General features: G+C 40.0%; 1 protein-coding gene across 1 annotated transcript in view; it reads left to right on the top strand.

Annotated features, from left to right (window-relative positions):
• LOC149153502 (ARM repeat superfamily protein) overlaps nt 1-26820 on the top strand; it is a 368482-nt gene that overhangs the window by 9611 nt on the left and 332051 nt on the right. The window contains exon 4 of the mRNA XM_089445673.1: nt 15462-15672. Within this exon, the coding sequence (XP_089301799.1) occupies nt 15462-15672 (211 nt within the window). The remainder of the gene's footprint in view (nt 1-15461; nt 15673-26820) is intronic.

Genomic DNA, 26820 nt, shown 5'->3' with positions numbered 1-26820 from the left:
GGGAAAAAATCGCGCTAAACCGATAATATCGCGATTTTAACAACACTGCTACTAATCTAGCCACAACTTAACATCCCTTTGGCAAACAATTAGTGACCAATTCGAGGTGTATGCATCTGCACCATTCTTCATTTTTGCGTTAACCTTATTAATTTTGATATGTTTTCATCCTTATGAGTGACATAGAACACAACCTCCATTGCTCGCATCTCTATCATTATCTCCCATTTGAGGTCTACTCCAAATATTACCATAAATGCTCTCCAACTTAGTTTTCGTGCTTATGTCTATGTTTCAAATGAACTTCATTAGGTGTCTTCTTGACACTATCCAACTAAGCTTCCTAACCAATGTCTAGGTTCCTTTTGTAGTGCATATTTTTTTTAGGGTGGTTCACAAACACTTAGTGGCTGTTACATCCACAGGAAAATCCAAGTAGATCAACCCGAAGGGATCTACCCGCCGGCCAAACTAGCAAGTCCTAACCCCAAGGGCGTCAAAGAGATTTGACCCTATGACCTCCCAATAGGCGAGGTACTTAGCAACAGGTACTCGACCCACTAAGTTATCCCTTGGGGCTTAGGTTCCTTTGTAGTGCATATAAAAGGTGTTCCCAAATAGTATTTAACTTCTCCATTTACGATTTGAACTAGTCAATAATTTTGTTGCCATAATTTCATAACAAAAAAGTGTTCAATAAAAGTACGTCTATAGCTACTGTACCTTTGTCTTGAGCACCCCTTAAAAAGTACATAGGGTCCAAATCCATTATAGGACAATCTGACAAATCACACACCTCACCACACATTTAAACACCTCAAATACTACATAAACACACTCTTACAAACCTTTAATGGTAATTTGCTCTCTCTAATTCAAAAAAATGTAAATAGAGCAAAAAGTACAATGTTTATGTAAAAATTTGAGGGAAATAAATGTGTTTAGCGGCACTGTTTCATTTCACCAGCAGAGGACTTCTGTTTCACATGCCATTTTGCTGTTTCATGCTCATTTAATTTACTGTGATAAAGGCAGAATATAATGACTCATAACAGAAAATTTGAGCTAGAAACATAGACATGACAGAAGCACAAAACTCAGGAAATCTCTAAAGCATAAATCTGATCTCACCAAAAAGCGCACACACACAAGAAGATATAACACAGTGTATGAGCAAGGCTCAGGGATAAAACCCCCAAGATGGGGGAAAACCCAGGAGAAATGAAATTTGTCTATTAGGGCAGATTTAAACAAGTTTACAGCAGCAGAGATACATGCTTTGAAGCAAATGATACTTAGCTATCACAGCCTTCAACATAAACTTCACGGTTCCTCAGATTGCAGCCAACTCCACTCAGGGTTCCACGCAGCAGCTGAGTATTTGACACACTCAGAACTTGCCCAGCAATCACAAACCAGAAACTGAGTTTACAGTTGTTGAAAATTCGTGCCTTAGTCAAAGAGACCACAAACAGTCCTTTAGCATGCACAAGTTCCTATAAGTTAGGACGAGTTCACAAGGCAGTTTAACTCATGCGTATAGTGTAAAAATTCCACGAAATTCTGCCATTGCTTATATGAACAATCTGAAATCTAATTTCTTTTCATATAGACAGAGAATTTCCCTACTAATTGTGCAGCGGAGCGGAATAGGAACAGAAATAACACACTCACACAATATAAAAAAACACAGTTTTTCTTGGGAACCCAATTGGGAAAATCCTCTGCTTGATTGAAAATTTTATTGATAGAAGAATGAGCAATAGATCTCTTACAAAAGCAATCTTGTTTCAGTAGAAACCAATCTGGTTTTCTCTGCTTGTACTAAGCAGAAACACTTGCAAGAATCTGATCCCTGCTTCCCCATTTCCATGTGCAAGTCCAAAGAAAATTCTCCTATAAATCTGTGCACAAGTGTTAAAATTGGCAACTAGGGCCAAAATCCACATGGGTCATCTTATTTATGACAGCTGATATTTTTCTTGGATTCCTCTCTCCGAGAGGTGTAGGATTGATTTAAAGACCATCTGACTCTGACATTTACAAATGAAGTTATGAATTTATTTTGATTATGGTCAAATTGTCAAGGTCGGCCGGCAAACTTATGTAGGCTCAGAAGCCCAACAGTCACGTCTATTCATCCTCAACGTTGCATATAAATAGAAGGTGACTTGGCCTCATTTGGACACATTCATCTTCACACTTCTCTCCCTCTCTCTCCTCATTGATTGGGTACGGATTTCTAGGTCTGTCTCTCTCCACACGTACGAAATTTCTGGAGAGTGAAATTTCAGGAGGTCGAAATTTCAGGGGACTGTATTTCTGGACAGTTTGTTGACCAGCGTTGACTGCAGCTAGGGCTGACTGCAGGTGGACTGTTTGACCAGACTTTGACTGGGCTGAATTTGACTGTTTTGAAGGCTGTTTTATCTTGCTGTTTGGAGGTTGAAGTTGACCGATTTGCGGGAGGCTCAAATCTGCCCTGTTGACAAGCGTTGACTTTTCTGGGTAGGGCTCTTTTGCCGTTGTTATAAATGATCAAATGATCAGATTTGTAAGTTGTACTATCTCTCTCTGTTGAACTATTGAAGACTATAAGAAGATTTGATCAAGGGTTTCTCCACATTGGGGTTTGTCCCTCGCTGGTGCCACATCTTGTGTCCTCTTGTCCTGGCTCGTCTTCTACTGTTTATGTTTATGTTCTATCTGCTTTTTACTATCATGTTGATGTGATTGCTAATCTGAATATTGATACTGGGCTAATAAAGAAATTGAAGTAAAATTGCTCTAAAGCATAAAACATATTATTGTTGCCTAAAATTAACATGGTATTAGAGTTGAGGTGAAGACAAAGCCCAAGCAAGAGTGAAAGAGAAATCACCAAAGACAGTTGGACAAAGACAAAAGGTTCAACGGGTTCCTCATCCTACTTCCCGGCTGAAGACAAGCTCCATGATAAATCTGACTATCATGGATGGAAGGTGTTTCTTGATTTGACCTTGGAAGAAAAAGAAGTGATGGACTATGTGCAGGTTAAAATCCCTGAACCTCCTTCAAATGCATCGGTTGTTGCAAAGACAAGTACAATAGGGCTGAAGTCAAAGCAAAGAAGATTATCATGAATTCCATTGATAAGCATCTGGTGGCCTACATCTCTGAATTGAAGACCTCCAAGGAGATCTACGACAGGTTGGTCGGCCTGTTCAAGGTTAGTAATGCTAATCAAATTCTATTTCTCAAGAATAAGTTGAAGGATATTAAGAAGGGCAAGGACGAGGATATTGAATTCTATTTCTTGAGGATTATTGAGATCAAGAATGATCTACTCTCGATTGGAGAAGTCATTTGTGACAGGGAACTTACTCTCACTACCCTTAGAGGACTCCCTCCTGAGTGGTATGTATTTAGAATCACTGTCCTTAACAATGATTGAATTCTAGGGTTTGAAGAATTGATGTCGAGATGCATTCACGAAGAAACAAGAATGGTGGAGCAAGAAATGCCTTCTAATAGAAATGTTTTCTGATAGAAAAGGAGACAAACTTGGAGATCATCCTTGGAGACGATGCCACCTATCCCGTGAAGGGAGTAGGGAATGTTACCCTTCAATTGAATCAAGGTAACACTATTCATTTGCAAGAAGTACTATATGTACCTGATCTCAAGAAGAACCTGGTGTCCATTTCAGCCATGGAGGACAAAGGATTCAAGTGGCATTCATAGATGGAAAGGTATGTGTTTGGAAAAGAAATTTTAAAGATGCTTTTACTCTTGGGTTCAGGGTTGACACTTTGTATCAAGTTGGAGGAAGTCCATTGGGAGCCATGTCTTGCGACACATCTCTACAATCTAAACTATGGCACTGGAGGTTTGCTCATCTTCATTATAAGGCCCTACCCAATGTGAGACAGATGGTGACAGGTATGCCCGAGTTCAAAGTAGAGCATGAAGGTGTATGTCCGGGATGTGTCGAAGGAAAACTTACAAGGGGACCATTCCCCTCAAGTAATAGCAAGACCACAGATATATTGCAATTGATCCACTCCGACATATCTGGTATGATGCCTGTAAACTCTTTGGGAGGATACTTATATCATCGCACCTTTACGAATGATTATTATCGCAAGACCTAGATCTACTTCTTGAAGAAGAAGGATGAAGTGTTCACCTGGTTCTGACACTTCAAAGCCTTGATCGGAAACTAATCTGAGAAGAAAATCAAGATATTGAGGACTGATAATGGGACCGAGTACGAATCCAATGAATTCCAAGATTATTGCAGAGAAGCTGGCATTAAGAGGGAGACTACAACGATATACACTCTTGAGCAGAATGGTGTGGCTAAAAGGAAGAATCGCCCTATTGTAGAAGCAGTTCGTGCCATGCTTCATGATCAAGGCCTTGTGAAGTCCCTATGGGCTGAAGCTGCAAATAACACCATGTATGTTCAAAACCGATGCCCTCATCAAGCGTTGGACTCCAAGACTCTCGAAGAAATGTTCACTGGTAAGAAACCCGATGCCTTTCATTTTAGAATTTTTGGAAGTCCCGTATATTTTCATGTGTCGAAAAAGAAAAGAAGCAAATTGGGTGCATCTGGGAAGAAAGGAATCTTTGTGGGCTATAGTGAAAATTCTAAGGGATATAGAATTTATGTGGCTGGTCAAAAGGAAGTTGAGATAAGTCGTGATGTCATCTTCAACGAAGATATGGCCCTCAGGAAGATCAACAACCTTCCTATCCTAAGGAAGGACAAAGAAGCTGACATCGGAAATCAGGGTGCAAAAGAAGACGAAACGATGCCTGATGTTGATGAACCTATGGATCCTATTGATCCTCCTCCTCATGAGCCCTCCTCCTCCAAAAGGAGACCCTCATGGCTTAGGGAGACTCTCGAAGATGCCGAGAGACACATTGCACCAAGGGGGACTTTCCGTGAAAGCAAGAAGCCGAACAGGTATCAAGGATATTTGATCGCCATGAGCACTATCATTCAAAATGAGCCTTCATCATTCGAAGAAGCCGTCAAGCATCACGTATGGAAGGATGCTATGAATGAAGAATATGAGTCAATTATAAAGAATGATGTCTAGGATGTGGTCCTTAGACCCCAGGACAAATCGGTTGTCACCTCTAAGTGGCTCTACAAAATCAAGCATGGAGATGATGGAAGTGCAGAAAAGTCCAAATCTTGCTTTGTTGCTCGAGGCTTCTCTCAAAAGGAAGGCGTAGATTACGATGAGATATTTGCACCTGTTGCTCTTCGTTGATATGTAGCAATTGATGGAGTGAAGAAGGGGTATTGATTCACGAGCTGCATATTCGAATATTGATTCCAAAGCTACAAATTTTGAAAATTCCTGTTACTATTTTGTTGGTGGGGGATGGATGAGATGCTTTTGGAGACTCAGGGTTCTCATGTGAGTCCGACGAGTTTGATGTATCCGGAGAATTGAGATGTTGAGTAGCTTCATTATTTTGGGGTATTTGATCAGGTGTAATTTTCAACTTGCCACAAATACATGTCAGCATCACTATTGCTTGATTATGATTTAGATCCACCTTATTTGAAAGGATTGCATGATCTTTTTTAAATTCGTTATGGTTTTGCTCGAGTTGTCTCTCTATTCTCTTTGTTGTATCTTAGAGCTCCTTGATTTGATTAGAATGTCTGGTAACCTTATTCTCAAGATCAATCAATTTTTTATTAAAATTAGCCATCCACATTGACAAAGACATTGATCAGGTTTGTGGTGGTGTATATTTATCTAGCTTAACTTTTTTCTCAACTTGACCCTTTTTATTTATTTATTATTAAATATTAATCAACTATCAACTATAGTTATATATATGAAATGAAATGATATTTTAAGGCCCACGAGCCTAAAAATAGTCTATGAGACCATTAGTTCCCTGTTTTTCGCTCTTTGCAATTCAGTCCTTTTCGATTCAAATTGATGATGAGCTGACCCAACCTTCCAACCATCCCTTTGCTAAAAAGACAATGCCAAGAAACTGATGCTAACATGTTCTCATAATTTCTCTGATGTCTTTGAATGCATCACATTCCAAAGTGAAATGTTTTTCCGATTCCACAGCCCCAGACGTGCAAAATGTACACACCCGTTATTCCCAAGCTTCTTTAGGCCTTTTCCACCGTCCTGTTTCACACCGAAGTTGATGTGAGTTGGTCCTTAATTGAGCAATAAGAACCTTTGCCCTCCACGAAATGCTAGCTCCAATGACTCTTTTGTAAGTTTGAATTCCTCAATGTAATATTTCTTCTTTCTACCCAACTCTTTTCCCCGTACCTTTTTACGAAACTTCTCCATAACAAAATCTTTTAGCTCCTTGCTATTTGTGGGACAGGCATTGAGGTAGATATTCCATTTTTGCATCCATGTGTAGTTTTGTTTCATCCATGTTTTCTTTCTTTCACTGATGCCTTCATTGAAGATAACATTAGGCCATCTACCTACTCTCATTTGTTCAATTCTTTTTAGGTATCTTATGAGCCGCACCATAGCAATTGCTTCAATGGAAGTTGCTTCTGTTTCACTCAACATTATCTCATAAGGTACCAGACTTTTTATTTTGAACTTGCTCATGATCAAACGTTTTTGGATTCTCTCAATTTGTTTCCATTTTGAGACGGGAGTGCTGCTAGCCCACAATTCACACCCATATAGCATCATTGGACAAACTAGGAGTCCAAAAAGCACTTCAATCATTTTCTAATCCCATAACTCTGCCTCTCTACATCTGTTTTGAAGAGCATATAATGCTTTCCACCCTCCTAAAATTCTCTTCTTTCTGCAGTCCTCCCAATTGAGTTTGTTGTTGAAATCAATCCCAAGGTACTTGTACTCATTTACTTCTTCAAGAATGTTGTCTTCAAAGAAGAAAGTATGATGGTTCTGCTTCCTTTTATTAGAAAAAATCATTATTTTGGTCTTGCTAGTATTGACTTGCATCCCCACTGCTCTACAAAAATGTTCAAGGGCATATAAGTGCATTTGCAATCCATGGACCGATTTAGAAATCAATACAATATCATCAGCATATAAAAGAAGCTTTATCACAAACTCCCCCAACCGAATGCCATCTCCACCTTGTAGATTTAGCCACTCTTCCAATTTATCAATATATAGACCAAAAAGAGTGGGGGATAGAGGGCAACCTTGCTTGACTCCAATGTCACTTCTAAAGCTTTCTGAAATACCTGTTGAGGTTCTAATTTTGACTTTCACTTCTTCATAAAGTCTATGGACAGTGGCTCTATAATGCACATGAATTTCAAGTTCTTCCATTCTACGCCACAACTTATCCCTAGGGACTGTGTCAAATGCTTTTTTGAAGTCAACAAAGCAACAAAATACTTCTTCTTTGTCCTCCCAAACCTTTTCAACAATGTGTTTCAACGTGATGCCATGATCCACTGTAGAATGTTTTGGCTTAAAACCCGCTTGTCCTCTTGCCCTCTTTTCTTTTACTTCTGCCCACTTGCTAATTCTGTCTTCTACCATGCTGCCAAAAAGCTTTGCAAACAAAGGATTGATCATAATTGTTCTATAGTTGGATGGATTATTAATGTCTCCACTTTTAAAAAGAGGTATTGCTAGGCTAGTTGTCCAGTCTATTGGGAATCCTTGCTGAATGATGTTGTTGAATATTTTCATGATGTGCGGTGCAAAAGCGTTCATTCCCTACTTTAGATACTCTACTTGAAGTTCAACCAAGTCCTTTGCCTTTCCTGTTTTTGGCTTCTTAATTCCATTCTCCACCTCCTGTAATGTGAAGAGCTTTGAATTTGTGTTGATCCTGGGGGGGACTCCACCTCAGATTCTTTCTCATAGAGTTGCCTTGAATATTCAAACCATTGATTGGTTGTAATATTATTTTCAATTTGCTTCTTCCTTGGTTGTAGTTCCTGCCAGAAAAGCTTTGGATTATTCTTGCTTAAATATATTAACTCTTCTCTCCTTGTTTGCATGAACTCATTTTTTTTTTCTTTTTAGTATCTGCGTATGTAACTTTACATTCATCTTTTCTTTTCCTGCCTTTTTCAAGGTTCTCCTTGCCATTTTTGCATTCCTCAGCAAACCAAGCATTTACAGGAAAGCAAAATTGATTCTGATTTCCTATTTTTTGCTCTTTTGCACTTCTCAAGTGCACTTTGGATTATATTTGTTAACTCATGGCTGCTGAAGCATTTGAAATCAGTTTTCTCCTTTTGAATTAATCTCTTTAACATTGTCTTGAAGATAGTACCATTTTCTTGTGTTAGAAGAATTTTGCCCCTTGACAGTGATTGTCGAGAGCATTGGGTTTTCCTCCTATGCTGCCTTTCTTCTAACCATGATAACCTTATAAAAATTGGGTTATGGTCTGCTTTTAAGTCCCAAATATGCTCTCCAATACTAACTTCATCTATCTTTTCTATTAAGCTTTGTGAACACACCACATAGTCAACAACACTTGCCCCATTGTATGTGTTGCAAGTGAAGTTCCCAAACCTTTTCCATCTGTCTAGACCATTGCAAATAATTAAGTTGAAAGCCCCACACAATGTAAGCAATCCATCTCCAAAATGATTGCTAACTTTGTCATCTTCTGAACACCTCACCCATTGGGGATTCTCCTCTTCAGTGAGCCAAATAGGATTGTTATCCTCTTTGCAACAAAGGATGCTAGCTTGATTATTTGTTGTTCTAGCATTGAAATCTCCCACTAAAAGAACTTCTCCTTGCTGAGAGTACATAGAAATATCTTGTTTTAAAGCTGCATATGGATCCTTGCTGTCAAGCCCTTTATTTTTGTAAGTTTTTGAGACTTGAGGGGCAAAATAGCATGCTGCAATTCTTATGTGATTCTCATTCTCTGATATTTTCAACCATAAATATTGTTTATTTGCATCTTCTTTAATTAATTGAATGTGACAACCTTCTTTTTCTTTCACTAAAACTAGTATTCCCCCATACCTTTTGCCATTTTCTGCTACCTTGTTCCAAACTGCCAACTTCAAATAACTGTCAAACACAGGAGTTTTGCAACCATCATGCTCATGAGTTTTTGTGAGACAAATTATGTCTCTACCTTCCGCAATAGGCCCTAACCCAGGTCCCTTCCTTCAAGGGTAACCTCTACAATTTCAACAAACTAAACTTAGGTAGACCTAGGTAGGATTTGATTGCTACGCAGTTTGGCACATAAGACTCAAATTTGAGTCTTCACCCCTTGTTGTCCATGTTGCTCTTGTTGTTTTCGTCTCTATTATTGAATTCTCTGTTTTTTCTTTACTGTCAGCTTGCTGCCCTAATTTGCCTGGAGGCCCAAACACTGCAATAACGGCTTTCCCATTGTACAACCATGCCCTTTTCCCTTCATTTCTTGCTGTTCTAATTTTCTCCACTTCATCCCTTCTCTCCCCTTGTTGTTTTTTCGTTAAATCTTCATCGAGGAAGAAGTATGAGCCTTTCAAGAGTTTCTTTTTGCCCAAAAGCTGTCGTTTTTCTTGTATGCTTGCCATGGTGACTTTTATGGGTTGAGGCCTCTCTTCACATATCCTCCCACTCTTCTTGCTTGGCAAATTTGCCCTTTCCAATGTAGTTTCTCTTTCAGAAAGTCTCTTGTCAAATTGAAAGTACTTTCATTCTTACCATAATCTCTTATTCCCCTGATAATAAAGTTTGATTTTTTGTCATGTCTTTCTTTTTGTTCTATTTCTTGTGCTCTGCGATCACTTGCATCTTCTTCTTCCTCTGTCCTTATGTAACCATTAGTGTCTTCAGCTCTAGCTTTGATTTCTTTTGGACTATTTTTCCCACTGTTCATTTTTGCCTTTCCTTTGGAAATGTCTGTTTGCTGAGATCCCTGTGTATCTACCTGAGTTTGTTTAGAAATTATCACATATTTGTTTGCTGTTATTACTTCTTTCATGTTTTTCCATTCTTGTTTTCCTGTCTCTAGAGCCTCTTGTAACATTGTTACATGTTCTTTTAGAATTCTATTACCTTCCATTAGACATCGGTTTGCAACTATGATCTCTGAAATTTTGCGGTCTCTTTCCTGTTCTCTGGCTTCCAAAATCTTTAGCTTTGTTCTGACCTTCATCGGTTCTTGGACATATAGATCTGATGACCAAGTAAGAGGTGTAGATGTGAGACTGTAAATGATTGATTCTTCTGTATTTTTGTTTCTCTTATTTATTTTCTTTTTCTTGATCTTGATCGGTTTTCTTCTCATTTGTCCCCATTTAAGGCGAGCAATTCCCATGCCTTAAAATGCCCTCGTATTGCTTTGCGTTTACCCAAATCCACCTTCCTTTTTTGTCTGTTGAAACAATTTTGACTTGACCCAAATGATTTGTTTCCACAAAATTTGAAATTTCCTTGCTCTTTACGCCTTGGCTCTTCTGAGTGTTTTCCATGTTCTGAACTTTTACTTATTTAGAAGTTAACTGCCTCATTGCTCTATGCTCACGAAACCCTGTTCTGTTCACGCTGCCTGTCCACTGTGCTCACAAAACCCTGTCCTCTGCTTGCCCACTTGTTCACGCCTGCCTGCCTGTTCATGCCTTTCGTACAACGAGATGCGCATGGTGGATTCAAATGTTTTTAATATTAATATATGGTAACTATATAATATATAGTTTTTAATTATTAACTATTATATAGTTCAATGACTTTAATATTGACCTATTCAAATCAAACGAAACAACCTTGAGTGACGTGGCGTTTGGAACGACGATTGGGATTGGCAATCAGTCATGGCAGTGGCGGGTGGGAGTTGGAACGAATACCGCTGGCGACAACGGAGACAGACAAGACAATGGTCTACGGAAATTTAAACGACGGTTAGGGTTCGACTGTCGGGCGAAAGACGGTGGGGAAAAAGAACATAGGGATCAGTGGACGGGTGTGGACAAGTGAGTGGAAGACTTGGAATATAAGACTTGGTAGCAGAGAGACGCAGGTGAATGGGGATGGTGGGACGACGGAAGAGGTGTGGCAAGCGGCGAGCATAAGACTCAGGCAAGCGAAAGACTTGGCGGTGAAGAGATGCGATGAACGAGACACAGCGACAATAGGGAACCTTCAGTCGAGCAATTGAACCTGCTCTGATTATAGATGGAATGGGTAACTATGATTTCACTGAATATATATATATATATATATATATATATATATATATATATATATATGAATGAATGATGATTGTTTACAAGGAGGGCCTTGGCTTAAATAAAGCTCTTGGGCACCTTTTTGAGAAGGGGCATGATCTTTGATTGTGCCCCAATTACATAATTAATTAATTACATAACATTATAACAAAATATCGTGGTTTTTTTTGTACCCAAGAGCCATAGAAGTAAAAGCCTCACATGCAAACCTCAAAACAGGGGCATGAAATCCCAAAAAATAAAAATATGAAAATCACAAGTTTTATGTTGTTATACCATTTTAGATGTTAGAAATATGGGTGTAATCGGCACATGTGACAAAGACAACTCATACATATCATCGATGTATTTGTAATCATGGTTAAGGCCATCATTTGATCATTTATTGTAAGCTGATCTAGTCAAAACTTATATGTGTATGCTGCCTTACCTGAGTTGTGTATAATACACTACAACTCTCATTTGTACATCATCATTGTCAGGAAATTTATTTGCATAGATTATGAAACATTTATCTTATTAGCCTGAGGTTCGTATTTTTACAAAGCACAACCACTGTAAGTGCAAAACTAGTTTATTATTACTAAGAATCTTATCTATTTTACTAACTTTGTGATATTCGGTTTAGAAAATTGTAATCTAAATCATATATAACTGAGTTTTTATGTGAGGATACATGTGACCATTGATTTGAAAGTGTAGAAATGCAGGTTGTAAACATAGAATAAAGAATCTTGTTACAACAGATACTCTGTTTTAATCAATCTTGTAAAGAAATCTCTTTCATAGACTTCAACAAATGTTTGAGAAATGGTGAACACTTTTTTCAGAAAAGCAATACTTGAATGTAAAGAAGAAAACACCTATAAGGATCAACAACATAGCCACAGGGGGAATCCATGATCTGAACTCATATTGTTGATATGGATTTGTGGCACACTTTTGATTTGGCTACTTCTTTCATTGAGCTTACGAAGAGCAGACATAGAGAAGCCTTGCTTAGAGGATATTTATGATGGCATGCATGGAATGATGAAGTGTTAAATCCTGAGATTTTCTTGCATAGCTGGAGGGTAAGGCTCTAGCAAGATTTCTCTAGGGGTGCATCCAGACATTCATAGTGATCAAAACTTCTTTCATAGCCAATTTAATCAGATTTTGGTGAACTGCTAATTTTAGCTGTTTATGTTTTTATAGCAGCTAGTGTTTTGGGGCCTGTATATAGAGGTGTTAATTTTTTTTTCAGAAGAAAAAACCTCGTTTATATTATGTACCAGTGCGTTTTCCAAAATTATATGCTCCATATTGTCATACATTTGTCAAATAGATCCAATCTTTGACGTAGGATAGACATATACAAAAAAAGAGACCCACATATCAGTCCATTCACAGCATGGACACAAAAAGGAAATGCAGTAAGTATATAGAGGTGTTTATATATTTTTGCTCCTCATGACCTCGTGATGTTGATGAGCTTGTTTCGGGTGACATGTGAATAATTTCACGCCAATTTCTTTTTTCATTATTTTGCTTTTGGGGCTTGCATGTCATAGGAAGCAGGTTTGCTATAATAGGAAGTAGTTTATCAATCCATAAGGATTGCCAATTCAGCACTGACATGATTTAATATTAGCATCTTCTATTTGTAAAGCAGTCACACAACACTTTGGTGAGGTTGACTTGGTCCAACAACGGAAGAATTAAGACACCAAACTGATGCCCAGATCAGATGCTGAGCTGCTTTTCTTAGCAGGTGGCATCAATTGAGTTAACATAAACGTCAGTGCTTTTTCAACAGGCAAGTCAACATAGTGGGTAGCCTTGCAGACATCGTCAATTCTAGTGTGCTTTCTTTTCCTTCTCCACAGGTGGTTAGGGTGAAGTTGATCTTCAAGGACGTTGGGATTCTATATACGCTGAATTAAAAGGACGGTGAGGGATTGAACAGTATATTGTGAGCAGATTGCAGCAGTGGAACTCTCATCGTTCTTTCACCCACCAGTTCTGGCAATCTACCTCCATTATTGCATGCTATTGGACCTATGGCAAATTGTCCTGTTGTCACTATGATGCAATCCATGTCTCTTGATTAATACATTGATTTGGTTTGATTATGCCTTCTCTCTGACTCCTAGAATCTCTTGGTTGGATATTAGTTTTGATAGCATTTGAGTGATTTGGTTGGCTTTCATGTACTTATTTTGATTTTTGAATCACATAAGGTGTATATTCCCTTTATCTCACTCATTTCATTCACGGTTGTGGTTGGTTTAGAATTTTGATTTCAGCTACCTTGATTTTACTGAGAATTTACCCTTGCTTTTGACTGCTTATGGGCATCTCAATAGAGTTTATTGTGTGTGCTGATCAAATTGGAGTTTATGCAAATTTTTTAGATCAAAAACAGCATGCAATCCCTACAAACACCCCTTTGAGACTGGAAAGGCACTAGTCCAAATGGAGAGGTATCTACCATTGACAGAGCTAGAGTGTTTATAATTTTTAGGCAGGTCCACTGGTGTAGATTTGCATGACAACAGGTAGTCAAGAAAATCCTTTAGTGGAAGAATGGGAAAAGTAAATATTGTGTTGTTAGTCTTCGTAGCTAGTAAAATTGTCCATAATGCTTTCGAGCAAAACTGTGTGAAGTTTTGAAATTTTCAATGTTTTTAGTAATTCCATTATCTGTCATTAGGGAACGATAGAATTCACGAGGATAAGTAATGAGAAAGAATGCCATGGACATGTTTTCAAAGAATAATATCATTGATAGAAGTGTTATCTCACATGTTAGGGCTATTCTTATAGATAGGGTGGGGAAAATTTGGCAATCCTCTGCACATTTTGGCGCATGTTTTCAATGCTAGACACCATGATAACAACTTCCTTGATGGTGGCAAGAAGAGGAAGGCCAAACACAAGATTAAGGAGGTGTTTGTGTAAAGTGAGATTCCAAAGAATTTTCCAGATGTTTGGGAGCATACAGTAGTTCCAACTTTTAACACAGTTCAGAGAGTTTGCTTTTGGATTAATCTCATTTATAGGTTCATTGCCATTAGAGTCAAGATGACAATGGACACAGTTGTCTGGTGGTTAGTTTATGATATGGATGAAATTAGTCAAAGAGTTTCGCCTTTGGTGTTCTTTCACAACTGGCAAGTTAATCAGCATGTGAAAGGATTGGGTTCATAGAAGGCTGAAAGTTTGGTCTACATTCATTCCAATTTGTGATTTGTTTCCATAGGAAGGAAGAATACAAGTCCGGGATGTCAAAGGCTTGGGATATGAATTCCAAGAACAATGATTTGGAAGAAGGCTAGGATCTTAACTTGTCTTCACAAAGAACAAGATACTTACAGTTAGAGGATTTTGTGCTTCAGGTCCTATTTTTATATTTTTTTTCTTATTTGTTTTAAAAAAAAATACATATTTTTCTATTTTTAATATCCCATGTTTCCCTGCATTCTGAAATTTTGAAGCTATGGCTTGTGAAATGCGTACCAGTCTCAGAAACATTTGTCCTACCCACATTTGTTCAAACTATATTTGCATGAATCAGATGTCTTGGAACTGCTGCGTAGAATGAAATTAGGATGTTTAAGAGCCAAACCAATCATATCGTTCCTTACATTTCCGTTCTGATTCCTTCACCATCTCTAGATATCAAGCCAATGTGATGTGCCTGCAGCTGAGAATTCCTTTTTTATTAATGCCTATGTGGGCAGTGAAAAAGTCATCAATTGTATGTCCAGTCTCAGTTGTTTGTTTCTGCAGAACTGTTAAGTTTTGCAAAAGATGAATTTGATGCCTCGTCTTTAAAGAAATTCACATTGTTTGATAGTTTAATTGGATAAAGCAACCCTAGGCACAGAATAGATGTAGGCATAGGGCTATTCATCTTGATGCTCTCTTTACTGTTTTCATTCTGTAGGCAAACTAGAGGTTGTACTTACTCATGGATTTCGACAGAAGGTGCTAGAAATGAACATGTATAAATAATTCCAAGAATGTATTTGACTGCATGAATATTATTGGATATTGTCAATCTGAAAGTAGTATTTAGTTCTGTACTATGTGAATTTCAATTAATACCCAGTGGTCATAAAGGCACATTTCCTTAAGTCATCAAAACCCAACTTTTCTGCATAGCATAAGGCTCCCAAAAGTGTTCTTTTATGTCCGTTCTAATTAACTGTGAATTAGCCTAACTTTTTAATTTATGTGATTTCATTGCTTTATTCTACTTTCAAGAAGCGTTTTTTTTTTGACTTTCTTCCAGGTAGTGAAGTTCAAGGGTATGCAAAACCGCAAAAAAGTTGTGCTTCTTCTTCAGTGGCTCTCTCAAAATGAAGATACTTTGACAGTACTTGCAGATGGTCTGGAAAAAATACTAGTAGAAAATGATGATCATCACATTGTACTTGGTTGGTGCATTGTGGTTCGTGAGCTCATAGAAAAAAGGGCTACAGCTGGTGAATTATTTGATGCAGGTATTATAATGCATTTCCGAATTTGAGTGTTATTTTTTCCACTGCTTCACACTGGTTGCTACTTTTGCAGCAGTTAGTCTGATTAGTTGCATCTCTTCTTGATTCTCTAAAAGCATTGCTTTTTAAATGCTAATTAGCACTAGCAGGTCAGTTAATGCTTTTTGGGTACACCTGTTATTCTTCAAGGACTCAAAATGGCTTTTTTTTCTGGTTTTTGAGTTCAGAGCTAATTCAAGTAGTGTTAATTTCTATCATGAACTGTTACAGTTGTCAACTACTTCACAATGGAGAATCTTAATGAAGGGATGATTATATTTACATGTTAGTTGATGAAAGGACAGATATATAAAACTAAAACTACGGTTATCCATGTCCACTATGTAGTATTTCTTGAAAATCTTATGTTACTTTCATAGATGCCTAGGCTCTAGATGGCCTCTAGAATCTAGATATTCTAGCTTTGAAGGTACAAATATTCTAGTATGTTCACTACCAATCTCTTTCTCCATCATTCAATAGAAGTTAAATTTGTGAAGTGATTGTTGGTACTTCCTCCTTTATAGGTTGTTGTGGAGGTAAATCCTCTCTGCGGACAGAGACGATCCCTACTAGCCCAGACTGGGTCTAGCAACAATCACACAATGCTATCACGCAAGTTCCTAATTGCAAATAAAAAATGGATGGTGAGAACCTACTTGGATTCCAACGCTAGTGTTCGTAGAAGAGATGTCGCCCTCGTTCCTTTGCCTCGGCCGGTCACGATCCCCACGATCTCCGTGATGGACACCTGCACATGCAAAGAACAACACGAATACAAGCATAAAATCTAGTAGATGCAATTATATATTAGTCAGAAAAGATATAACTCAACATCAATCATTACAAAGGACAATGAGAGTGGAACCATAATGATAGTCATCTATTATTAATAAATAACAAAGAAGAATACAACCATTTTTCTGACGTCAAATCCTCCTTTGGCTGGGTAGTCAGTTACACAAGTCTTGCAAAGCTTGTTGGGATGAGGAACAAGCCTCTCTCTCTTTGGGTGACAAGAATCTCCTTACTTAGATTTGGCCTTATGGGTGCAAAGAAGGCTCTTGCAGCGTCAAACTCTCTATCACTAAGCTGGAATTACTGACTAGAACTACTGTAACTAGCTTGCTCAAGGCATAGAGACAAGCTTTTATAGATAGAGAGGAAAGAGATAGGATCAACCATATTATTCATGGGATTGGCTTTATCACTTAGAAACTTCCATGAAAGGTGGCAAACCACTTTCCCTTCTATGGAGATTCGAAGCCCAACCATCCTAGCTCAACATAGATTCAGTTGGTGAATGGGTTGAAGAGAACCTTCAGGAGTTTGTTGGTTAAAAACTTTACTCAATTCGGTTGGCGCGAGTGCGACTCTGAGACAGAGCGCCAATGGCGCGCTCTTTTTAGAGGATTTCCCTCATTGGCGCGGGCGGTGAACTGTGGACCCGCGCTAATGCAAAAAGAGCTGTTTTCATGGGTATTTTGCAGGAGATGTCTTCAGGGCAAATGAAGCTCATACTTAGAGGAATATGATGCAAGTGGTTTCAGGTCATGTCACTTCTCACAGGTCCCAAAATGAGTCCTCCAGTGTGCGGGTGAGGGGTAAAAGGGACGGTGACAAACGATGACAAATTGCTGTGTAACAGATGCCCCCTAAAGCATGAGGCCCGAGAGAGAGAGGGGTGAAATGCTTTACAAGAACATGCGTGACTGAAAACACGGCCGCCGGAGAACCTGCGAAAAGAAGTACAACTGATATCTCAAGTACATGATATATGTGGTATGGGCGCAGCCATCCATAACATAGTACATAATAATCTAGATCCAAGGCATGGACGCAGCCATCCAGAGAGGATCGATAAATAAACTCAGGCATGGTCGCAACCATCCAGTGAATGAGTCATGTAATGATCATAATAAGCCACAAATCGCAGCCTGGATTACAATAGACACAATCCAGGGTCTTGCGCTCCATCTCGACCCGAACAGAGTACAAGTCCAAGCATGTGAATACATGGGTTGGAGTCGAACATGCATGAACATCGTCTGATTACCAGTGAATAGTGAAGACTGTTAACAGACGCGAGAGGTACCACCAATAATGACAATGGCCCTCAAGGTACTACAGGTACAATCTACGGCGTGTGAATTAATGAGCTGGCGTCGAACACCCGTAGAATCATTCGATCGGAGGCCAGTGATGAAAACCTCTCGTCGAACACGAAGAACCTGCTATTGAGGCATGCAGGCTCCAAGGCACCGGAAGGGAGTCTCTAGATCAGCTTCCTGGATAATGAGCTGAAGTCGACAGGAAGTGACCTTGATCAAAGGTGGGCCATAATGTTTCCCACATCATTGACACGAGACAGAGGAAGAATGTTGTGGTGAATCAAAATTATGTGAGGTATCAGAGGGAGGTTGTAATTCTGCAGAGGTCAACTTCTCTTGAACATATCGGCGGCACGACAGTGGACTTGGCAATATTTGACATCAAATGAGCAGAGGTCATGGTGACAAGGTAATGAGCAGATGAGAGGTCAAACAGGATAACCCAAACCCATGGAGGCTAGTGTAAAAACGAGATGAGATGTTCCCACCCAGACACGAATGTAGACAAGTGCCATGTTCAAGAGCGACATACTGCCGACACGACAATAATTATGGGTCCATTTTCCCCACCATTTTTGGCGAGTACCCCAGTTATTTTTAACAAGCTTGACAGGGATAGCATATGCTTGGAAGGTGTCATCACGACAGAATCCGATGTCATTAAGTTTTTAACGAGTCTGACAAAGGAAGAACTCGGTGTCTTTTCCTGTTTAGAGAGTCTGAAAGGACAGCAGAAAAGAAAACTCCAGGGGGGTGCTTTTTCGTAAAGTTATGTCTCCCGAGCCCGAAAAAGTATAAAACAATGCTCGAAAGAACCGCCCGACCATTACGATCGAGGAGTACTTTTCATTTGTAGTGACATCGGCCTGAAAAAGTAAAAAAAGCGATCGATATCACGTCGTTTCGTAACCATTAACGAGCCTGAAACGACAAAGACCCGACAATCTTTTTGTTTTTTACACAGTCGGAAAAGAGTTTAAAGATGACCGCCTCTTATTTCCATTTAACGAGTCAAGAGGGAACTCGGCAATCTTTTCATCTTTAAACGGTCGAAAAAGAGCTGAAAGCAGACCTTCATTTTTATTCTCTTTAACGAGTCAAAAAGGGAAAAATATTTGGTAATCTTTTCATTTTTTACGAGTCAGAAAAGAGCTTAAAAGTGACTCGTCCTGGAGGAACGAGTGATATAAACGGTAGCAACTGGTTCCGGTAATGGTGGAACTACTCAAAACATGTAATGGTTAAGAGGTTGGCTAACAAAACCACTCATCGCTGCGGTTCCTTAGGAAAGGAAAAACAACCAAGTGAGAGCATATGATCGGCCAAAGAGATGGTGGCGATGGAATGAAACAACCAAGGCTCATCTAGCAGAATTCAGCGGATAAAAATGGCAATCACGAGATGTAAATCGGGTATGGGTTCATTTTTACACAAGCTTGAACCATGGAGAACTCTGTTTGGATTCGGTTTCATGTTTACACAAGCTTGAAACGAAAAACTATGCTTGTTATAAGTTCGCATGCCCCCAACATAATGACGCAAATCGAGGTACATGCCCCCCAAGCTTCATTGCATTCAACAAAGTGGATGGAATGAAGGTTCACTCTCGAGATCTATGAAAGACTCGACTTGTAGTTTACGAGATCTTAATCAAAAGATTCGATTTGGAAAGGGAGTTGTTGCATTTTTTAATGAGGTTGACACAGTAAAAGAACTATCTTCATAACCCTTGTTTCATTTTTTAAGGAGCTTGACATAGGAAATGAACTATGCTCCACTCGAATTTCATCATAATGAATAGAAAGTCGGGGCTTCCAATATTGCCACTCCCGGTGGAAGGGAAACATCTTGGAAATCAGGGCCCAATGCCCCCAGGACACTATGCACGATGGCGGCATCACTGGATCCAGGCATGGGATAGGTGGCCACGTAGTTGATCTGTGGTGGGGTAGATGCAACTGGTGGATGAAAACTAGGAGGGGACGACAACGGCGCAGGAGGCATCGGGGGACTAACGAATGACACTTGATCGATAGTCACAATTCTTCCATCGTGCGGAAAGCAAACCACACGGAAAAGCGAAGAAACGAGGGTCCCCATGGCATAAACATAGTCGCGACCAAGGAGAAGACTAAAGTCTAAAACACCTTGGGTAACCAAGACATCTATATAGACGATTTTGCCTCCCAAAGTAATAGGGAACTTCGGGAGAACTCCTAGAGATGGACAGGCTCCTCCGTCGAAGGCCAACAGATTCTGAGTGACTGGCCCAAGCTGCGGGGAACCTAAAGCTTGCCAAGTAGTGTACGGCATAAGACTGACAGACGCCCCTTCATCCAAAACAGTGCCAGGTACTGCCTTAGCACAGGCATGTACTGTGATCTGGAAAGGCATATGGGATGGAAGGCGATCGGCGATCAAGCGATTCCAATCAAAGGAAGCGACTAGACTACTTGGTGGGGGAATCGTATGATTGCCCCCATGTGCTAAAGGAACCGAAGGAGAACCTTCGGGAGCAGCTGGGTTAGGAGAGTCATTTCGGGACTCAGGAGAATCTGAAGAGACGAGAAGAACATGGGCGTGATTCTCTTCCGAAACAGAGTGAGCGAGCGGCGGACTCGAGTCGACACTCTTTCCGACCAATGGTTGGTCTGGAACAGGCTGGGGACAGCCGGGTTCGAGAAGAGGGGCCTGGACAAGAGAAGAATTTGAAGCAATCTCTTTGTCAGCAGGGGGACGATCTGCAGCTGCAGAGAGATGTCGATATCCAACGGGTAGTTGGGGTGAAGGAGCTGTAAGACTTGCCAAAACACCGGAGGCTTTATCCATGAGCGGACAAAGGTGAAGGGGATGATTGCCTTCACAAAGTCTACAGGGGATTCGAATCTTCCCTTTCTCCTTACCTTTGTGAGTCGATAGGGGAGCATTGCCGTGAGCTTCAGAGGACGATGAGGGGCGGGCCAGATCGCGAGACCATACTTCTAGTACCCTGGGAATGCCAGGACAATCGCGAAGAAAATGGTCCTCCTTGCATAATCGACAAGGAAACTTGACCTTCCGCGGAGGAGCGGAAGGTGGCCTGACTTCAGGTGTACTCGAGGGGGTAGCTGCACTTGTAACCTCTCCCTTAGGAGCCTTCTTCTTCTTCGTCTTCTTCTTCTTCTTCTTGGCCACCTGGTTACTCGAATCGAGACTTTCACCAGGTGAAGTGGAAGATGAGGATGTAGAAGTGGGCGTAGAAGGGGAGAGATCCACCTTAGAATCAACATGATGTTGTTCAGGTGGAGGGACGGATTGACTAGACGATGAGACGGTAGGGACCAAAGAGGTTGAGAACAACCAAACCGGCAACCCAACAGTTAACCCTGGGAGGGACAACGTTGCCATATAAGGAGCACCAACATTTCCAAAAGGAGCGAAATGACCAGGGTTCCCGTCAGAGGGGATCCCTGGGTTGGTGAACCCCGGAAAAGTTGCCATCGAGAACGAAAAGAAGCCTACTCAAGCTAACGCAAACAAGATCTAACCAGGTAATGTTAATCGCGGCCAAATAAATTTTAAGACGCAAGGACACAACTTGACCTTTTCATGTTTTAAGAGTCGAGAAAAGGACAAAAAGGTGACTCTAGTCTCCTTTCGAATGTTTAGTGAGCCCGAAGTGACAAACTGCTCAAGTGAGCCTTTTCTTTTAAGGAGTCCGAAAAGGATCAAAAGTGACTAGTCTGGAGAAACTAGGCAAGGGTTTACCAAACAAATCCGTAAAACTGCATATACACCTTGGCAGTCATATGAAAACCAAGGACTTCCCGTACGACAGTCAATCTTCCCGAATGCTGTGTTCGGTGCGTTACGACTTGTAAGGCGGTAGACATGGCTTCCTGTGGATAAAGGATGATAACCTAGTGGGGTCTCCCCTATATACGCGACGATACATGGGAGCTCAAGTCCGTGCTAGACCACTGTCGAGTCACAAAAGGAGGAATCACCCAACAGTAGTGTGAAACAATAGTGACTAGGTTTAGCGACGCCGGAGCACGTCTTTAGCCTAGACCTCTAATCAGTGAGCGTTATGTTCCAATGCATTTTTAAGTTCATTCAGTTCATTTTATGGTTGATCTTTAGTTAAGTTTCAATTTCCAAGTCCTACCCTATGTAATCTCTCACAATTCCCTAAATGCAAACTATATGCCAAAGAATATTATTTCGTTTGATGTAGACTAACTACGAGAGAGTTGAGAATTTTTCAAACAAAATGACCACAAGCAATCAAGAACCACTCTAATACAGCTAATGACAAATAAACGAAACTTTTTGTTTTAAATCACTAATCAATGAAAAGCTTCTAATTTCAATTAACTAATTCAACGCAAAAGAGATTGTTTGTTTTCTTTTCAATGGCAAAGTGCACTAAACAAATTTTGAGAGATAGTAACACCGAGCAAAAGAGACAAATTTCACTCAATGAGAACACAATCGAATCCCCAAAACACTAAAACAGTCCTTCAAACCAGGAAGAAAACACAAAGACTTCTACGAGCTATGTAATCTAAGCCCAAACGAAGTCAAGCGAAATCCAAGCGGAAAAGGAGCAAATCACTTGAATACCAACAAAAGGCTTTGACAACTACTGAGCAAGCGCAAAAAGTAATCACAAAGTCGACTGGACGATCAAAGAACCCAAGACTCCTACGGAAGGCTCGATGCACAAAGCCACTAGATGCCCTAGGGCTAAAATGTGAAATCGATAGAAAAAGGCAAACACCCGAAGGATGGAGGTCTAAAACCAGTCAAACAAGGATCAAACACACTCCAGTAATTGAAAAAGACGTGGTAAGATACAAATCCAAGCTCAGAGGGCTTGAAGACAAGCGAACTGGAAAAGTTGACAGGCCTGGCGCGACTGTCAGGCTGCAACTTGCACTTTTATGGGATTGGCGCGGGTTGTCTTTGAGCAACTTGCCAATTGGCGCGACTGTAAGGCTAAAAAGCGCGCTAATCGAGTTTGCTAAGTCAAAAACAAAAACAAGCAACCCAGGGCTTGAAAACAGTATCTAGGCAAACCAGGAAGCAAGAGACAGCAAGAAATCCAACCCAGAAAGCTATCTAAGAAATCAAAACAAGAGAAACCAAAGAGACAAGACAAACTCCAAGTTGTTTAGTCCGTAAACCAAACCGGAGATTGACTGAAGTGGCGTTGATCTACTTCGCTAATGCAAAGCAATAGCGTTTCGAAGGCTACCTGGCCGTACTTCAGGCTCCGTCTAAAGTTTACAAATCAAACAACAAGGTCTCCCCAGCGGAGTCGCCAAATTGTTGTGGAGGTAAATCCTCTCTGCAGACAGAGACGATCCCTACTAGCCCAGACCGGGTCTAGCAACAATCACACAATGCTATCACGCAAGTTCCTAATTGCAAATAAAAAATGGATGGTGAGAACCTACTTGGATTCCAATGCTAGTGTTCGTAGAAGAGATGTCGCCCTCGTTCCTTTGCCTCGGCCGGTCACGATCCCCACGATCTCCGTGATTGGACACCTGCACATGCAAAGAACAACACGAATACAAGCATAAAATCTAGTAGATGCAATTATATATCAGTCAGAAAAGATATAACTCAACATCAATCATTACAAAGGACAATGAGAGTGGAACCATAATGATAGTCATCTATTATTAATAAATAACAAAGAAGAATACAACCATTGTTCTGACGTCAAATCCTCCTTTGGCTGGGTAGTCAGTTACACAAGTCTTGCAAAGCTTGTTGGGATGAGGAACAAGCCTCTCTCTCTTTGGGTGACAAGAATCTCCTTACTTAGATTTGGCCTTATGGGTGCAAAGAAGGCTCTTGCAGCTTCAAACTCTCTATCACTAAGCTGGAATTACTGACTAGAACTACTGTAACTAGCTTGCTCAAGGCATAGAGACAAGCTTTTATAGATAGAGAGGAAAGAGATAGGATCAACCACATTATTCATGGGATTGGCTTTATCAATTAGAAACTTCCATGAAAGGTGGCAAACCACTTTCCCTTCTATAGAGATTCGAAGCCAAACCATCCTAGCTCAACATAGATTCAGTTGGTGAATGCGTTGAAGAGAACCTTCGGGAGTTTGTTGGTTAAAAACTTTACTCAATTCGGTTGGCGCGAGTGCGACTCTGAGACAGAGCGCCAATGGCGCGCCCTTTTTAGAGGATTTCCCTCATTGGCGCGTGCGGTGAACTGTGGACCCGCGCTAATGCAAAAAGAGCTGTTTTCATGGGTATTTTGCAGGAGATGTCTTCAGGGCAAATGAAGCTCATACTTAGAGGAATATGATGCAAGTGGTTTCAGGTCATGTCACTTCTCACAGGTCCCGGAATGAGTCCTCCAGTGTGCGGGTGAGGGGTAAAAGGGACGGTGACAAACGGTGACAAATTGCTATGTAACATAGGTGTTCAAACTTGCTAATGGAGGATACTTGAGGGAAGATTGGGTTTGAAGCCACCTCGTTGAAAGATATAGATGACTTCTCAGATTTTGTCATCTTAAACCATCGGAATACACAAGTCGAGGAGCAAGATCATAAGGAGAAGTTGTGAAAATTTGACAGAGTTTTGTCAAACAAAGTTGAGGAATGTTGACTTGGAGGAAAGAATTGGAAAACAGAGAGTATGGTACTGCAAAACTTTGGAAGATGTGATGTTGGAGGAGCTTCTTTGGAATGAAGTTGAACATGTTAATTTTGCATGGATGTTTTTTAAGTTGTTCATAATTCCTTTGAGCCACAAAATTATTTGAAGCCTGAGGGCACCACGAGTGGGAAATGCCCGTGAAGGCCAAATATAATGCGATCATGATAAATGACACTTGGGTGTGGGAGTGTGATCACCAGGAAGAAAGTCATTGGCAGCAAGTAGGCCTACAACAAAAAATATAGGGAAGATGGTTTGTTAGACAAACACAGGGCAAGGCTGGTTGCTAAAGCTTTTTCTCTACAAGAAGTGGATTATGCAGAAACACTCTCTAACAATGAATGTTGTGACCCCTGACCAGAATGGGGGGGTACATATGGAGATAAATGTACATGTAATGGGGTTAAATAATGCATGTAATAGTGGTCAGTCTTATAACGTTCTCTCGTGCAAAGATTAATAATATGTAAGAGGTCAATATAAGGTATTATTGTAGACATGAACTTATGATTTGGAAATATGGATGAACTTGGGGTTATTTGGAGGAGGTTGCTCTAATGAGTAAGGAGTTATTGTCTTATTCATCTCTATTACTTTTGGAGTTGCACTCAACACTCATATTTGGTGTAGACCCATGTGCGTGCTTGTTTATCATGCCATTTTAAGTATTGAGTCCATAGTGTTTGGTATTAGAGTAGATGATATTCAAATCAACACTTCCAAAAAGAGAAATCTTACCATTTTCACTATAACTTGTTTATGATATTGGAATAGCATGACAATTGCAGGGTTAGAAAGAAGAAACAATAAAGTATATTTTGTCAAAATTTTAGTACCTAGCTTGATATAATTTTGGAGTTATAGTATGTACAAGTTAGGGTTTTTTTGTCTTGTCTTTATACCAAGCTTAAACATGTAGTTTTAGTAAAATAGTCACATATAAAGTTGGACATGTCCAATTGAGTGCCACTTGTGGCATTGGAAACAAGATAGACCATGCTGTTTTAGGGCCAAATTGTAAATTAAATCAGAACACACTGTGTGGCAGTATCTACATGTTTACTCACCTTAAAGGCCCCAAAACCAACAAATTCCTAGAGAGCGACCTTAAATTTTTTTCGGCGCATTGGAATTTATTTATACTTGTGGCATTATGTAGAAGACATATTAGGATATTGCAAAACCAAATTGTAGATTTAAAAATATATGTTAACTTAAAAGTTAGCACAAGTTTTCACTGGAAAGGTATGATTGAGGTACTTCAAAAGTAATGGAAAATTATGGTATGTTCTATGCTTAGAGCAGTTTATTTATTTTCTTTAATACTATCCACAAAGTAGCAATCACATGTGCATAAAGTAAAGTGCAGATAGAACATTAAACGATCAACAAAAAAACAAGCCAAGACAATAGACACAAGATGTGGCGGCTAGCCAGGGACAAACCCCAATATGGGGAAACCCTTTGATCAAATCTTCTTTTATCTTCAATAGTTCAGCAGAGAGAAATAGTACAAAATCTGATTTCTGAAATTTTATATCAGCAGCAGCAAACCCTAGATCAGCAAAGTCAAACTTAGTCAAATGAGTGAAAATTGACCTCCAATATGCTTGGTCAATTTCCAGTCAACTTGCCCTTGAACAGCCTGAAGAAGCAACCCTAGAACAGCCCCAAAAGTTCAGTCAAAGTGCAGATTTCTGAAGTTGACTGCAGCCCTAAACTAGGGCAGTCAATACCGGTCAAATCTGAGGTCAGATCACCTCGATTTTTGTGCCAAAAATTGCGGCCTGCCTAGGAGAGGCAACCACACCTAATCCGCACTCCTTGGAGGGTCAACGCTGGTCAAAGATGCTTGCTGTCCTGTTTCTGCGTCCTTTTTGCCCTAGGATGACTTCCTTTTCATCCACACGTGTGAGAGAGAGAGAGACTCTTTCTGCGCAAGAGAGAGAGAGATGTGTGTGAGAGTGAAGTGTCCAAATGAGGAAAAGAGCTCCTTGTATTTATATGCAAAACGTTGAGGTTGAATAGACATGACTGTTGGGCTTTTGAGCCTACATAAGTCGCTGGCTGACTTTGATAATTTTTCCATAATCAAAATAAATTCATATCTCCATAAATACTTATCGGAATCGGATGATCTTTAGATCAATCCTACACCTCTCGATGAGAGGAATCTAGGAAAAATATCAGTAATCACAAATAAGGTGATCCACATGGAGTTTGGCCCTAGTTGCCAATTTTAACACTCCCTCTCAACTAGGGAGAACTCCATCAGCAATCCATCTGATTGTCGCTACTATTCATCCATCAAATGCACAGCTCTGTAT

The sequence above is a fragment of the Pinus tabuliformis genome, chromosome 9 (assembly GCF_031772625.1).
Source record: "Pinus tabuliformis cultivar Carrire ecotype Pingquan chromosome 9, CPIR1, whole genome shotgun sequence".
NCBI classification, from domain to species: Eukaryota; Viridiplantae; Streptophyta; class Pinopsida; order Pinales; family Pinaceae; genus Pinus; species Pinus tabuliformis.
Note: the sequence above shows the minus strand (reverse complement) of the source record. Positions and strands in the feature narration are given on the sequence as shown.